At 44.7% G+C, this 14,626-nt stretch overlaps 1 protein-coding gene across 2 annotated transcripts in view; it reads left to right on the plus strand.

Annotated features, from left to right (window-relative positions):
* Nucleotides 1–625: 625 nt before the first annotated feature.
* Nucleotides 626–14,626, plus strand: part of LRGUK (leucine rich repeats and guanylate kinase domain containing) — a 105,117-nt gene continuing 91,116 nt past the window's right edge. The window contains exons 1-3 of one of the 2 annotated variants that reach the window (XM_059171896.1): nucleotides 626–994; nucleotides 8,673–8,780; nucleotides 11,141–11,222. In XM_059171896.1, coding sequence (XP_059027879.1) covers nucleotides 686–994; nucleotides 8,673–8,780; nucleotides 11,141–11,222 — 499 coding nt within the window. In that variant the 5' untranslated portion in view covers nucleotides 626–685. The remainder of the gene's footprint in view (nucleotides 995–8,672; nucleotides 8,781–11,140; nucleotides 11,223–14,626) is intronic. The other variant, XM_059171895.1, reaches the window with a different exon arrangement.

The raw sequence follows: 14,626 nt of genomic DNA on the forward strand, positions 1-14,626 counted from the left end.
TGCTAATAGCTTTTCAGAGGCTTTCTGATACAGGGTCAATTTGACAACTTTTTTTTTTTTCCTTCTATTTGGATTGTTAGACCACTGCCCGTTTTTCTCCCCAAGGACATGGCTTCTCATTTCAAGGGGAAAATGTAAATTAATTGCAAATCAGCTCCCGTCCTCCTCTGGTCCTTTTTCTTTAGTATCTGCAATTAAATAATAAAGACAGGAGCCGTGCCTTCTATTTCATTTATGCACAACCTGGTCTAACAACGCGCGGCCCGTTCAAAGTTTCAGTCTTAATTAGCTTTTCGACGGAGATCATTAGAGACATCTAACACTTTCAAAGTACACTCTGTGGAAAGGGCCTCTGCGAATGAATCAGGTGAATGAAGGAGGCGCAACAGGGGGCGTTAGGGTGGGGACCTCCAGGTTAGGAGAAACCCATTGGAGACAAAAGGGGTGCGAAGAAAAGAGGTGAAAATGAGAAAGATAAGTAAAAAGTAAAGCCAGCGACTGAACGCACTAAAAGACAGGGGAAAAACACCCAGACGAGTCAGACGAAAAGAAAGAAAAAGCCGAGAGCCTGCGGCGGCTCAGACTGGGAACCAGGACGCGCGGAGGGGCGGAGATTGCCGCCCACAATCCCTTGCGGCGCCTCCTCCCCCGGCGTCCGTCTCCCGGGCAACCCCGGTAAACAAAAATGGCGGCCGCCGGGAGCGGTCCCCAGTGGCCGCTGTCTTCCCCTCTCCAGAGCCGGTCACCGACCGGAGCCCAGTGGATTCTGCCGCACTCAGAAAAAGAGCGGCAGTCTCGCTGGTCTTCTTTTCCCATGGGGCAGAGATCGAAATGTACTTTCCACAAAGCCTCCTCCTACCTGCTCCAGCAGCTCATTCACCGCTCGCAGGAGTCGGACGCGGACGGAGAGGAATACGAGGGCGAGGGCGAGGCCGAGGGCGAGGGCGAAGGGGAATCCGAGGAGTCCTCAGAGTCCGAGATGCAGGATTTGGAGGTGTGCCTTACCCCCTCCCCCACGCCCTCTCTCCCTTCTCCAGGTGTCGCGCCCTGCTCCTCGGGCGGCAGCTCCCGGACCACGCGCCCCTCCGCAGCCCTCGGGCTCTCGCCGTCCGGGGCGCCTCTCCCCGGCCGCTCCGAGGCTCCTGCTCCTTTCTTCCCGTTCCCTCGCCGTTTGCCTGCATTTATTTCCACGTGTCTCCTTTTTTGGTCCCCAGCACATGGGGTGTCTTACGAGTCAAGTTTCACAGCGTCCTGATGAAAAAGTTCCCACCTATTTGTATGGGGAGTGACAGCTTTAGCTTTGAAAAGTTGTGCCTCGACGGTATTGGGAGCGTGCAGAGTTCGTCCGTGGCAGCCCCTGCACCCTTTTCCGTGATTGTGAGGGACCCCAACACTCTCCCTCACTTCCAGTCCCTTCATCCTCCTTCCTCCCGGGGGGGGGGGGGGAAATTACTGTCCTGAATTAATCTGATAAGGGCTAACCCAAACTTCTGCCCGGGGGCATTCTATACCAAACAACACACACCCCCTTACAGCGTACAAACAGCTGGCGCACTGGTGGTGTTTTCGCAGGTGGAGAATGTTTCTTACCTTCCCGAAATCTGTATTCCCTGAGGTGTGGCTTTGCCTTCACATTACTGTAAATCTCTTTTCTGCAGTACATCTATCTTCTAAACCTCACCCAATTCCACCTCTTTCCTACACTGATCACCTTGTTTTTACCCCACGGCCGGTTTTTTGGTTTGGGGGTCAGGGGTGGTTTGGGTCCCTTTCCATCTCTTTTTTTTTTTTTTTTTTAAGATTTTATTTATTTATTTGACAGAGAGAGATCATAAGTAGGCAGAGAGGCAGGCAGAGAGAGAGAGGAGGAAGCAGGCTCCCCGCTGAGCAGAGAGCCCGATGCGGGACTCGATCCCAGGATCCTGAGATCATGACCCGAGCCGAAGGCAGCGGCTTAACCCACTGAGCCACCCAGGCGCCCCCCCTTTCCATCTCTTAACCACTTCCTTCCCTTGGCTTCTAATATATTGTTTGCCTTCCTTCAAAAACACAAGTTGATTCGCTTCCTTTCAATAAACTGTTGGGTTTTCCTCTTTGTCTTGGCTGCCGGGAAACTCGGAATCAGTATTTTTCTTCATTTTAATAGTTTTTCTCTAGGGGTTTTTCTCTCTCCTTTCCTCTACCTTCATGGTATAAACTGCTGCGAAATCATTTCTCAAGTAGATATAATACAAAAAAGTAGAATGTTTCCAGTACCCCGGTTCTGTGATATTTTGGCTTCCCTGCCCTGCATCTTTGTGCATTTTCCTAGTGCCTTCTTCTCCTTGAGGCCAAATATGTTTTTCTTTGCTAGTCTTATTCTCCGCCACAAACTCCTTTCCTCATTTGTCCTGTTTATTCATTTTCACCTGTCTGTAATTTGCATTATCTTATGTTCTTCTGATTTTACTGTTAACCACCTACATTCTTTTCCCACTTGGGTTCCCTTCTTTCGTAACATCCTTCTATCCACTTTCAAAATTTGGCCCATTTTTCCACCCTTCTCTCCCATTTTGAATTTCTTCCTCTTCTTCCTTCTATATGGGCTGGTTACACATTAGTTTTTCTTAAAGTGGATGATAGAAAGTTATTACTTAGTTATTCATCTTTTGTTGATTTACTTTGCTACCCTTAACAGTGATAAATGCAAAACTGTAGCAGTGTTTTTACAACTTTGAGATGTTTGTATGGTTTCTACCATCTTCCACCCCAAAGGAATTCACAGATGAATCACCGGTTTACTTTATTATTCTAATTAACACATGCTCTTGGGCTGTGGGTTTCATTAGTGCTGGTATTAACCTGTGTTCACTATGTCATTAACAAACCGTAGGGGGGGTTGACTTGAACTGGTTATCCCTGGCTTGTAGGTTGTGTGTGGAAAAGTTTATTTTTTTCCTCCACTTATGTTCTAAATATTAATATTTATTTTGTATTCCTACATCTTATTTTAGCTTTTGGGGGTATCCGATAAATTTTAATAGGCTGAATAAGCTGAAAACTTGGAATTGAGGAAAAATTTAGACTTTCATGTTCAAAGATTTATTGTCCATCTCCTCACCTGGCTAAGGTTTATAATGCCATGATGGTCACAGTTGTTACTGAGTGCCTACTGCATAATTTGTCTCAGAAGCCCCTGGTGAACTCCAGGAAGGTGGACCAGCTGTTCAGAATGCTGCCTTTGGTTAGTTTTGAGATTTTGAGTAAGTTATTTCACTTCTGTGTCTCCTCTGTAATCTGGGAATTCTAATGATACCTATCTCATAGGAGAGTTGTGAGACTTAGATGAGAACCATAAGTAAAATACTTACCATAATATGTTATTTTTACTGATACAAATAATAACACATGTGTTTTTTATCTGCTAACTACATATAGCTTATTAAGTGATTAGGTAAATTTCATTGACTTTGAGCAAATATTCATTGAATGATTACTATATAGGAGCCACTCTGACTCCACACGGGCCCATCACATGTGTCTTGTGCATGGAAACTACTCTGCCAGTAACTTAATGTGGGTAATGTCTACTCATGGGATAGTTATAAACATCAAATCTGATAAGAAAGCCTGTTCAAGTTCTTGATAAGAGTGTCTGATACAGAGTAGGTTCCTAAAAGTTACAGAGGTAATGCATAATAACAATAGTAATGATAGAAGAAAATGAGAAGTTTCTTGAGGACATAGGTGTCCCCTGTGCTCAAGGTCAGCTAAGGATGTGAGTAAATCACAGCTGTTGAGCATCTGAAGTGTTGTACTTAGGTGTGTACAGATGACAGCTGGATTGCAGGAATCATGGCAGACTTTGAGGGAAGCACACCCTTGTCTGGGTGAAGTGGGGGTGTGTGGGCACACAGGTGAAGTGTGGGCCAGATTTTGGAGGGTTTTACACTATTTTCAGACCATGGACTTGGGTCTCTAAGCAGTGAGGAGCTCCTCTGGCAGCTGCCCCGACTGGGGTTAGATTGGAGGATAGTGAGACTGGAGACAGGCAGATCATGAGAAGCCTCTAGCAATGTCTATGGCGGAGAGACGAGAGTCTGGATTAAGGAAGTGGAAGTGGGAACGGAAAAGAAGCTAAAGATGAAGACATGTAAAATATTTAAGGTGGGACAGTTACTAAGTAAGTACTGGAAGTCTAGAATGACTGCCAGGTCTCTGGCATAGTCTGGGGACATATTAAGGCTGTTCACCACAGGAAATTTCCACCACAGTTTCAAAGGGGACAGATGCGGCTGCACAGGAAAGAGTAGAGAGATGAATCACATAATTCTGGAAATCAGGGGAGGGGGCCTCAGGATAGGAGACCTGGGATCATCAGCGTTGGGGTCTGTGGGATCATCCAGGAAGAGAAGAGGAGGGCCAAGGGGGTGCATCAGATGAAGAGAAATAAGGGAAGGCAACAGGAAGGGAACGGTAAGCGAAGAAGAAAGCAGCATTGTGTGAGGGAAAGCCAAGCCAAGGAAGATTCTTAAAAATGTGGAGTTGTGCTGCTAGTAGGTTCAACGGGAAGGGCCCTAAACAGTGCTCATTAGCTTTCCCCATTTGAGGGTGATTGGAGACCTTGGCCCGTGTGGTTTTGTGATGTCCTGAAGATGGAAGCCTAACCGAAGTGCCCCGAAGAGTGAGTGGGAGGTGAGCGAGGAGGCCCTAAAGGATGCAAAAGCAACTCTGCAGTAGCTCGGTTATTGAGGGAGGCCGTAGCTGTAGCTGAAGGAACAGGAAGGGACTCACAGACTTGTGTCGCTGGAGAATTGACAGGGTGCGGAGTAACGATGGAGAGAGACGGCTGACATCGCAGGCCAAGAGAGCTACATGGATGTCCCTGCGCAAGGTCCCTGAGGAAACAGCAAGTGGGGCCCCTGAGTGTGGAAAAGAAGCAGTCTGCCTCTGACACCTGAAGGAAGGGCGTTCGGACAGGTGCAGAATGCTGGCAGGGTGGATGTCTGGTCGCTTCTGTGGGAAGTGGGGAAGCAGTCCACCTGCTGAGAGTGAGGACAAAGGAGGGGAGGCCCCTGGAGGCTCGAGGAGAGGTTGGAGATCTGACAGCCAGGGTGGGAGCTGAAAGGCAGCTGGTGAAGAACGAGGGCCTGGAACAGCAGTGGGCCTGGAACAGCAGCGGGCGCAGCTAACGGGTGACACTGGAGCAGTACCAGCGTGCACGGCTTGGGGGTCCCCTCCCAGCCCACTCAGTAGCTCAAGGGCAGGGGCGGTTCTAATTCACTCTGCTGTGTCTGAGCCCCTACTGTGTACCAGGCACCGTCTTCCCCCTCCTACTTTATGCTTCAGCTGTCTTGAACTCTAGTTTCCCCAATGGGCCATGCTCGCCTTTGCCTTTGGAATTTTGTACCTGTGGCCCTTTTGTCTGCAGTATACTTCTTGGTCTTCTTCTCCTGCCCTTTCTTCTCCTTAGCAAGAGTCACTTAGTTACTTATGTCTTAACTTCATTGCTTTCTTCCCCAGCAAGTCTTTGCCAACCTCCTAATTCCCCCTAGATCTGGCAAAAAATAGATGCCCTGCTTATGGTCAAAGCACCCTGCTTACTCGTAATATTTATCAAACGACTTGAAATTGCTTGTGTACTTGTCTCCCAGACTGAACTGTAAATCCCTTAAGGACAGGCACCATGTCTTATTCATAATTCTATCCACTGAGTCTAGCATACTGGCTGGCACGTGCCTGGCGTGCTGTAAAGATGTTTGTCTCCGATGAATGACGAGCATGACACAGTCCCTGCCTCAGCGCAGTAGTTGAGTGTGAACTTGATTCAGGTTTGGGTACGTGTGCAGTAGTTTGAGTCAGAGGACGAGGAGTCCGAGACTTAAGGGTAGAGAGACATTGAAATGGCCCAGGGGATACCAAGCAGGGAAGGGAGTGAGAGGGGACAGGTAGGCTCAGAGAGGAAAGGATGAACCGGCTAGAGATGTTGTCCTCACATGGCGAGGTTAGTGTAGGACCACAGAGGAGAATGCTAGGGTCTGAGGTTTCTAAGGTGGAACCGTTCAGCATGATGACTTGGTCCGGGGCGTGGCCATGGCAACGAGTGGCTGAAGCCGAGCAGAGATCAATTTAAAGTGTCTGGAGTTGAAAAAGAAACACGTGTGTGTGCACGCGTGAGCGCTTGGGAGTAGGACGGGGGCCATCCTTAGGCTCTGAAACTGCCCAAGATCAAGTAGGGCTTTTAAAGGTCTGAAAATGACCAAAGATCAGAAGGGAAAAGCATGATGCTGATAAAGGGCAAGAACCTCAAGGGACGTGCGAGGGGGTTGCCATGGGGATGCTTGCCTTGGGGAGCTGGGAAAATGCTGACCGGCTGGGCTCCATATCCATGTCTGTGTTGAAAGGCAGACATTTACCTACTATCAGCAGGGGAGCAATGTCTTCTCACACCAGGAAATAGAGGGTGTGGGTCAGGTAAACTTCAGAGATTTAGGGGCGCCTGGGTGGCTCAGCAGGTTAGGCCTCTGCCTTCGGCTCAGGTCATGATCTCAGGGTCCCAGGATCAGCCCCGCATCGGGCTCTCTGCTCAGTGGGGAGCCTGCTTCCCCCCTCTCTCCCTGCCTGCCTCTCTGCCTAAAGTGATCTCTCTGTCAAATAAATAAATAAAATCTTTAAAAAAAAAATTGAGAGATTTCGATGGAAAGTTTTGGAGAGGAAGGTAACACCTCCATGTCTAATCCTTCCCAGACATTGTGTAAGAAGTTGGAACTGTGTTTAGAAAAGTGAGTGTCTTTCCTCCGTTTGTAAACAGGTTGATTGGGATGGAAGAATGAAGCCTTAAGATGCAGACTTTCCAACTTCATCAGTTAGTGGAAACAACGGTCATTCAGTGGGAGCACTTGCTATAGTCTAGGCAAAGCACTAAGAGCTTTACAGTATTTTGTTTTTCCTTCTCCCTAACCCATTAAGAGAAGGTAATAACATTCCCTATTTGCAGATAAAGAATAAGAGGCTCAGAGAAAACTTGATCTTCCCAAAGTCACAAATTCAAAATGGCCGATTAGGAGTTCAAACCAAGCCTGTGCAGCCTCACAGCTTGTGCCCTATCTCCCCTATATGCATGAGCGATATTTGCTTTCCTGGACTAGTGGAGGGGTGGCACAGAGAAACTCCGGCTACTAGCACAAGCCTATGAACTTCGCCCTCATTACCAGCAGCCCAAACAGCACTGTTGGTTCCTGAATTAATATAGAACTGGAGAGAGTATTTTGCCATCATTGTATACGCAGGCGCAGGCGCTAGTCACAGTTAATTATATCAGTGTGACTGATGGGATTACTGGGTATTGTGTCCTCCTGCTGATGTGCTGGTCATTATAGGGTTGAAGGCAGTACGGCGCTAATATGGATCTACCTGTTGTCTCTTCTGTTTATTTTTGGGGAAAGGGCATGTTGACGCATCACTGGTCATGGCTTTCTACATACCAAGGGCCAATCTCCTTATGGCAGTGATTGTTACCTTTTAATTTCTTATTTTTTAAAGATTTTATTTATTTATTTGACAGAGATCACAAGTAGGCAGAGAGGCCGGTGGGGGGGGGGGGGGCGCGGGAAGCAGGCTCCCCGCTGAGCAGAGAGCCCCATGTGGGGCTCAATCCCAGGATCCTGGGATCATGACCTGAGCTGAAGGCAGAGGCTTTAACCCACTGAGCCACCCAGGCGCCCTGATTATTACCTTTTTAATAAATCTTGTAAATTGTATGAATCCAGTAAAATTAGCTAATAGGAAGCAGAGAACCTGTTTTCTTTTTTGTTTTTTCTTTTTTCCCGCAACAAGAATACCAGATTTAGCAAAGTAATCCTTAATTTGGATGCAACAATCCTTTCGGGTAGAGGCCGGCAGTCTGGGATAGTCGTTAGAATTGCCCTGGAGTCCAACAGAATCGTTTGTATTATACCACTAGCTATGAGGTTTCAGGCAAGTTAACCCCTGTAAGCCTTAGTTTCTTCATCTGTCAAATGGAACTAAGAGTGTCTGCATTTGGGTGGTCAGGAGGATTCAATGAATTGATCATTAAGAGCTCTTCTCTGGAGCAGAGAAGCACTCAATCAGTGTAGCTCTCACCACTAATAGTGATGTTTCCATTGCTGTTGTACGTCACTTTGAATACCTAATGCAAGTGACCACCCGACAATTTCGTGGCAATAAGAACACCTATTTGATAGATATTTGATTATACGTTCTATGTATGTGTCTTCAACATAGAATTTTCTTTAGGGCTGATAAATTCTGGAAGGGTCAGCTCCTGAATATGTAATATACTCAATGCCGGATATGAGGAGTTAGACTGTTTCTTTTTCTTTCTTTCCTTCCTTTTTTCTTTCTTTCTTTTCTTTTCTTTTTTTTTTTTTTTTTAAGATTTATGTGTTCATTTGAGAGAGAGCAGGAGTGAGCAAGAGCAAGGGGCGGGGCAAAGGGAGAGAAAGAGAAAGAGCCTCCAGTAGACTCCCCACTGAGTGCAGAGCCTGATGTGGGGCTTGATCTCATGACCCTGAGATGATGAGATGATGACCTGAGCCTAAATCAAGAGTCAACACTTAACCAGCTGAGCCACCCAGGCATGCCTGGACTGTTTCTTTTCTAATGGAAGTCCTTTATCCACCTGTTTTTTTTTGTTTTTGTTTTTTTTGCAGGAGAAATTTGATGGGGTCCTGAGAGAGGAGGTCGTGGCCAATGCCCTTCACCAGCTGGGGCGCTCAGGCTCCGGGACTGAGCAGGTCTATCTCAATCTAGCTTTACCAGTGAGTATGATAAGATCACCATGGGCTTACTAGGCTACATCTTAATACTGGTTGGATCATATCTATTTTTTCTGGTATTCATAGTTTTTGTGGTGGGCCTAGATCTCAGAGTCTTTCATTTGATGGAGACTGGTGATAAGAGTTATTTGTGTTATGTGAGGCATCAAAGCGCTCTGGGCAGTCCAGTAATCAGCCCCTGAATTCCTTTGTTTTCATTCCCATCAGTCTGTTTCTTTCATCTTAAGTAATCTGTATTATAGTAATCAATGCTTTCTTTCCAGAAGTTGAATTTGACTCTGTGAAACCAATCAAAAACTCTTTAAAAATTTTCTCTCTGATCAGTGCCAGAACTAAAATTAATATCTAAATCCAAGGGAACAAAGTATTTTGGTATTGACTGCCCCCAACCAAGTATATCAAGAAATAAGTGCTTTGAGCCACAGCTCACTTTCCAAGATACCCATTATTAAAGACAAAAATGTGTTGTTCATCAATTTTCAAGATATCAATACTAACAATAATCTTGGCTTCACTTTTTAAGGAAAGCTATAATAGAAAGGTACACTCGTAGTATTTCAGATTCTTTCTTCTTTTTGTTTCTCTATAGCCCTAGAAAAATAATTTAACTCTTTTTGCTTCCTTATTTTATGAAGTATTAAATATTCCTTGGAGAGCCACACAGTAAAGGCAGATACGTAGGTGAAAAAAAAGCACACTGAAATTTTGCTACTGTGCTATAATATGGCTGAAGTATGTATAATGAGCATATACAATTTATAATCTTGGTCTCTCTTGGATTTGAACTAGTAAACTATCCAAGAAATATTAAGCTCTTTTCACCCATGCTGGTTCCATGGCATATTCTTCGAGGACAGCATATTAAGGCTGTAATCTCTTACCATTTTTACGTTGCAACGTGTTCTGGATGACTTGGCCAGGTAAGCAGTAACTCACCGGGAGCCTCTGTGCGCACTGCCCTATATTAGGCCCTGGAATGGTAGAGAATGCCAGCACCCAATTCATCCCCACACAAGTCCATTTCAATCAATATTCTACTCATGTATGTAGGGCTATGCCTTAAATTGATCTGCAAAAAGAAACAAAAAAAGCATTCCTTTAAATCTTATTTCAGCCAGACAGACTAACGCTTAACTTACCTTGCCCGTGACCTCCTTACGTTTGAGATATATCATATTGAATTACTTTGCCTTTATAACCTGTCTTACTGCATATGCTTTCTTACGGTTGCCTGGTTTGGTGATTTCCCCCCTTATATCTAACGTTACATGTTATTTTTTACTTTTTCTTATTACTTACATACATAGCCTCTCTCCTGCCAAAGTCCAAGTTTCTTAAGGGCACAGTTAAGCTCTACCCCATCATTGCACTGTGTTTCTCATCATGCACAATGCTTGTGCAGGATAGGGTTTCTTTCATATTTATTACACTATTCTTGTGGCCTTCATTAAACATTTTATCAGTGTGTTTGAGAACTTGCTTATCATGATACTTCATTGGTTGACTTTTTCTGATTTGGACATTGTAACATAAACCAGCAGTAAGAGTCTGTTCCAAGGGATCAAATTCTCTTCCTCATCCTCCATCCTCCATTCCTCCACAATTTCATGGAAGGAATCTTGGAGAGGGATTAGGAGACTTGGATCTGCTTCTCTGTTGCTAATTTGCTGTGTGATTTATGTTATTCACAATCCCTCTCTGTCCCTCCTATTCCTCATCACCAAATTGGGACTAGTCTGCCTTATGGATCTCAGTTTTACTTGGTCAGATGTGATTACTGTGAGGGAGCTTTGAACAGGACCTTGTGAAAATGTAGGTAACAGTGTTATTAACGATCTGGTGATACGTGATCTCTTTAGCATTTCATTTAAATTCTAGGCATCTGCCTTTTCTTCTGCAAGAGAAAAGATTTGGCCTTACTGCTATTATGTGGGGTTTTCTTTTTCTTCTCCTTTTTAAAAAAATAATAAAACTCTAAAGGTCTACCCAACACTGCTTTAATTTGCCTTTTCATGTTGTATTTGCTCTTGCTAATATCACTAATTTTCCAAGCTATTTTTTTCTTCAGAGGAATGCATTTTTTAAAAAGGGTTTGTCACTGCTTTGAGCTCCGGTTAGTAGGAGACCTCAGCTGTAGTTCCCTCATTTAACTACTGTGCTTCTACTGTAAGTAAGTATATCTTTCCTATACTTCTATTCTAAGTATAGTATAAGTGTACTATCATTACTATACTTACAGAAATTCTGGATCTCTGCCCACTCTTACTTCCAGATGTTAGGAGATGACAGAGTACTAACCTGTTAAAGCAGCATTAAAGTCTTTTTACCTTTTATCTTCTCAGGGTTGTGATTTAATTGATATTAGCATTCTCTGTGAATATGTTCACCTACAGAAGTTGGATCTTTCAGTAAATAAAATTGAAGGTATGTAATTTTCGTTCTAGTAGATTGATGGATCATACAGTTATTTCAAAATTAAAGCTGTGCAGTATGTCATAGAGGTTAATACTGCAAAACTTGGTGTAAGCGCTACTATGGATCCCTTTACATATGGAAGCTCTACTTTGCATCTAAAAAAGGCACCATGGGTGATGAGTAAAGTCAGCTGACGTGCAACCTAGTCTGTGTGGTTCAAATCGTTCAGTGGTGTTGAAGCGTATCCCGTGAAATGTCTGCTTTGTTTTTTCCTTGTAAGAGACACCTCCTTACTTCTTTCATACGTCCTGAATATTTGATGATTCCCTTGTCTTTCCCCCATTAGTTGATTCAGTACAGATGAACTAGTCCTTCGTCCCTCCCACCGTTTTTTCCTTGACCAGATTCTTTTTTTAATTTTGTTTTTGCATCTACATTTTAATTCTACTTCTTTTCTTCTTACTGGAGTCCCAGGGATTCCACACATTTATTTTTCCTTTTTTTTTCTTTTTCTTTTTTACTGTCTCTTTACATGTAGCTGGTTCTTCCACTGCACCATTTGTGGTTCTCCGTAATGTATTTGTTGTGAAATCTTGCTCACATTTAATGCAGTTAGTCACATTTTCTTCAAACCTTGATTCTTGTTTTCTGATCTTATTTGAAGTTAGAGTGTCCAATTTCTTTTCGTTAGACTTGGAGGGAACTCAGCAGTTGTTGTTTTCGACCTGCTTTTTTGCTGATCATCTTTCCACTGGCGGCTTTAGCCTGTCTTTTTCATGACGGTTGAATGTTGCTGATGTGGTTTTCTCTGGCCCCTTTCTGATTTCTTCCCCTCCTAGGAGAGCAGTAATTAAAATCCAGCCATTAAAAAAAAAAAAAAAAAAAATCTAGCTGTCCTCTTCAGTGGCTAAGAACCAGTCCAACATCATTTTTTCCTCTAATGCTACTGTTTGTGAGTTATTTTTTTCTAGTTTTAGAAATCTTTTTTTTTTTTTCAATGGAAAATTACAAACATGTGCACAAGGGACTATTGTAATGAACTTTCAGGTTCAACATTTAACAGCCCGTGGCCTATCTGGTTTCACCTATACCTCCCTGACCACCTCCCCCAGGGTTATTTTTAAGATTTTAGAGCAAGCCCAAGCACAGGGAGGGGAGGGGCAGAGGGAGAAGCAGACTCCTCACTGAGCAGGGAGATCCATCCCTGGGACCGGGAGAACATGACCCAAGCCCCTAAGCCGAAGGCAGACTCTTAACTGAGTGAGTGAGGTAGGTGCCCCCGCTAGGGTTATTTTTAATCAAATCCCAGATATCCTGTCATCAGGAAATGTTTTTCAGTGTCACCGGCAGGAGCTACCCTGCCCGCCACCACTCCCAGGTTTGTTTCTATCCCTGGGTAAGGAATTGGGCGTGACTGGAAATGGCAGCAATGCCCAGTGGTGGCCTCATACCCCTCAGCTTGAGCTGGGACTCCCCAGTTGGGAAGGGAGCTTTTCTCAGATCAGTCTTTAATCTTTAAGGGCATCCAGTGTTTGAGAACCTATGTGTAAGGCACAGTATATTTTCTTTTCTTTCTTTTTCTTTTTTTCTTTTTTTTTAATTCATGTTCTGATGTAGACTAGATTTTCACTTGAATCAGAATCACGGGGGGGGGGGGGGGGGGGCAGGCGGGCGTTAAAACACAGCACTCTGGGCCCCGCCCTCAGTTTGATTCTGCAGCTCTGGGGTGGGACTCGAGAATTTGCATTTCTAATTAGTTCCTCTGGGAAGCCGACGTGCCTGACCCAGGACCACAGTTTGAGAACCACCCTTGTAGACGCGAGGAGCTCCTGCCATCTGGTGGACACGGAGGTCACTGCACCAAGTAGGGATTAACGGGCCGGTCAGAGTTAGAGGGCCAACAATCAGACTCTGCATTTTTTCCTCTGAGTGATTTGAAAGGATTGGTCATCTACAGAATTGGGAGGTACTCGCCATTTCCGTAGCTCCCTTTCAGTGGTAGCAGCTGCTTCTGCTTCAGGACAGCTCCATGGTCCAGCACTTACCTGCCCACAGAAAGATCAGCTCTAAGGAGGCATGGGGTCCGCTGGATGGTAATAGAGTTGACTGAGAGAAATGGAGCTGAGCTCAGGAAGGACAAATAGGCAAGACTTGTAAAGTCATGACAGTTTCACCTTAAGATTCCTTTTCCAGGCAGCCTTCCTTGATTCACTCATTAAGTCCCACCGTTTAAGCCTCAGTGTATTGTCCATCTTAGAAGAATTCCATAAAGACAGACTAAAGAAGGGTGTGATTTAGACTAGAGAAATGATGTAGAATTTGGCAGGAAAGATGTTTGAGGGGGAGGTGGGCTGAGCGGTGTGCTCATGGTGCCTTCTCTGCCTACTCCAGGGAAGGCCCCCGCTGCTCCACTGGAGGACTTCCTGGGTATGAACGTAATAGCTGTTTCTGTGACCTAGAGTGGAAAGAGAGGGAAAGCTGTTAGGATTACTGTTTTCGGGTGGGAGACTGGAGTTCCTGCTGGAGACAGGGCTGTAAATCCTCTTCCTGAGTCTTTGTCTAATTTATCCTGCTGCTTCGAAATGTGCCTCTGCTGTAGATGGGCAGAGGAGGGCAACACAGAACTTCACCATTTTTATGTTTTATATGTTACTGTCAATAGAGCAGAGCTGTCCTTTACTTAGTGTTCGAGGTTTAGAATATTTGCTTGGGATAAAGAGCAAAACTCGGACATACTTCTGAACCAATCCAGAGCCAAAGTAAAATAACAGCAATAATTTAAATCACTTCAAATAATTAATGAGATTTAGGGCTAAGTCCAACTAAAACAAAATTTAATTTATAACAAAGAAACTTCTCTCATTGTGGCATTTTCAGTCTTTGTGAAAAGACTTAATATAGTCACTTAGGGGCTAATTATCAAGGGGATTATCTATGGCTTTAGTTTCTCGTCCTTTCCTCCAAGGCTGGTTGGTGGTTTTTTGTTTTGTTTCGTTTTTTAAAATTTTGTTTATTTATTTGACAGAGAGACACAGCTAGAGAGGGAACACAAGCAGGGGGAGTGGGAGAGGTTGAGAAGCAGGCTTCCCGCAGAGCAGGGAGCTTGATGCGGGGCTCGATCCCAGGACCCTGGGATCATGACCTGAGCCAAAGGCAGAGGCTTTAACCCACGGAGCCACCCAAGCACCCTGAGGCTGGTATTTTTTAAGAATTTGGCTGTTAGTAGCTCATGGGAGAGTGAGCTGGGGCCTGGAGGGTGTACCAGTAGTTAGAAAAGTGTTGAGGAGGAGGGGAGGCCCTGGGGAAGAAGGTGAGGGTAGGAGCTCGTGGAGAGTTCTCCACACTGCCTGTGTTTCATGCATTCCTATTTTTATTCATTTCACTTGCTTGGAATAATTAAGAAGTGCTTGCCA

The sequence above is a fragment of the Mustela lutreola genome, chromosome 4 (genome assembly GCF_030435805.1).
Source record: "Mustela lutreola isolate mMusLut2 chromosome 4, mMusLut2.pri, whole genome shotgun sequence".
NCBI classification, from domain to species: domain Eukaryota; kingdom Metazoa; phylum Chordata; class Mammalia; order Carnivora; family Mustelidae; genus Mustela; species Mustela lutreola.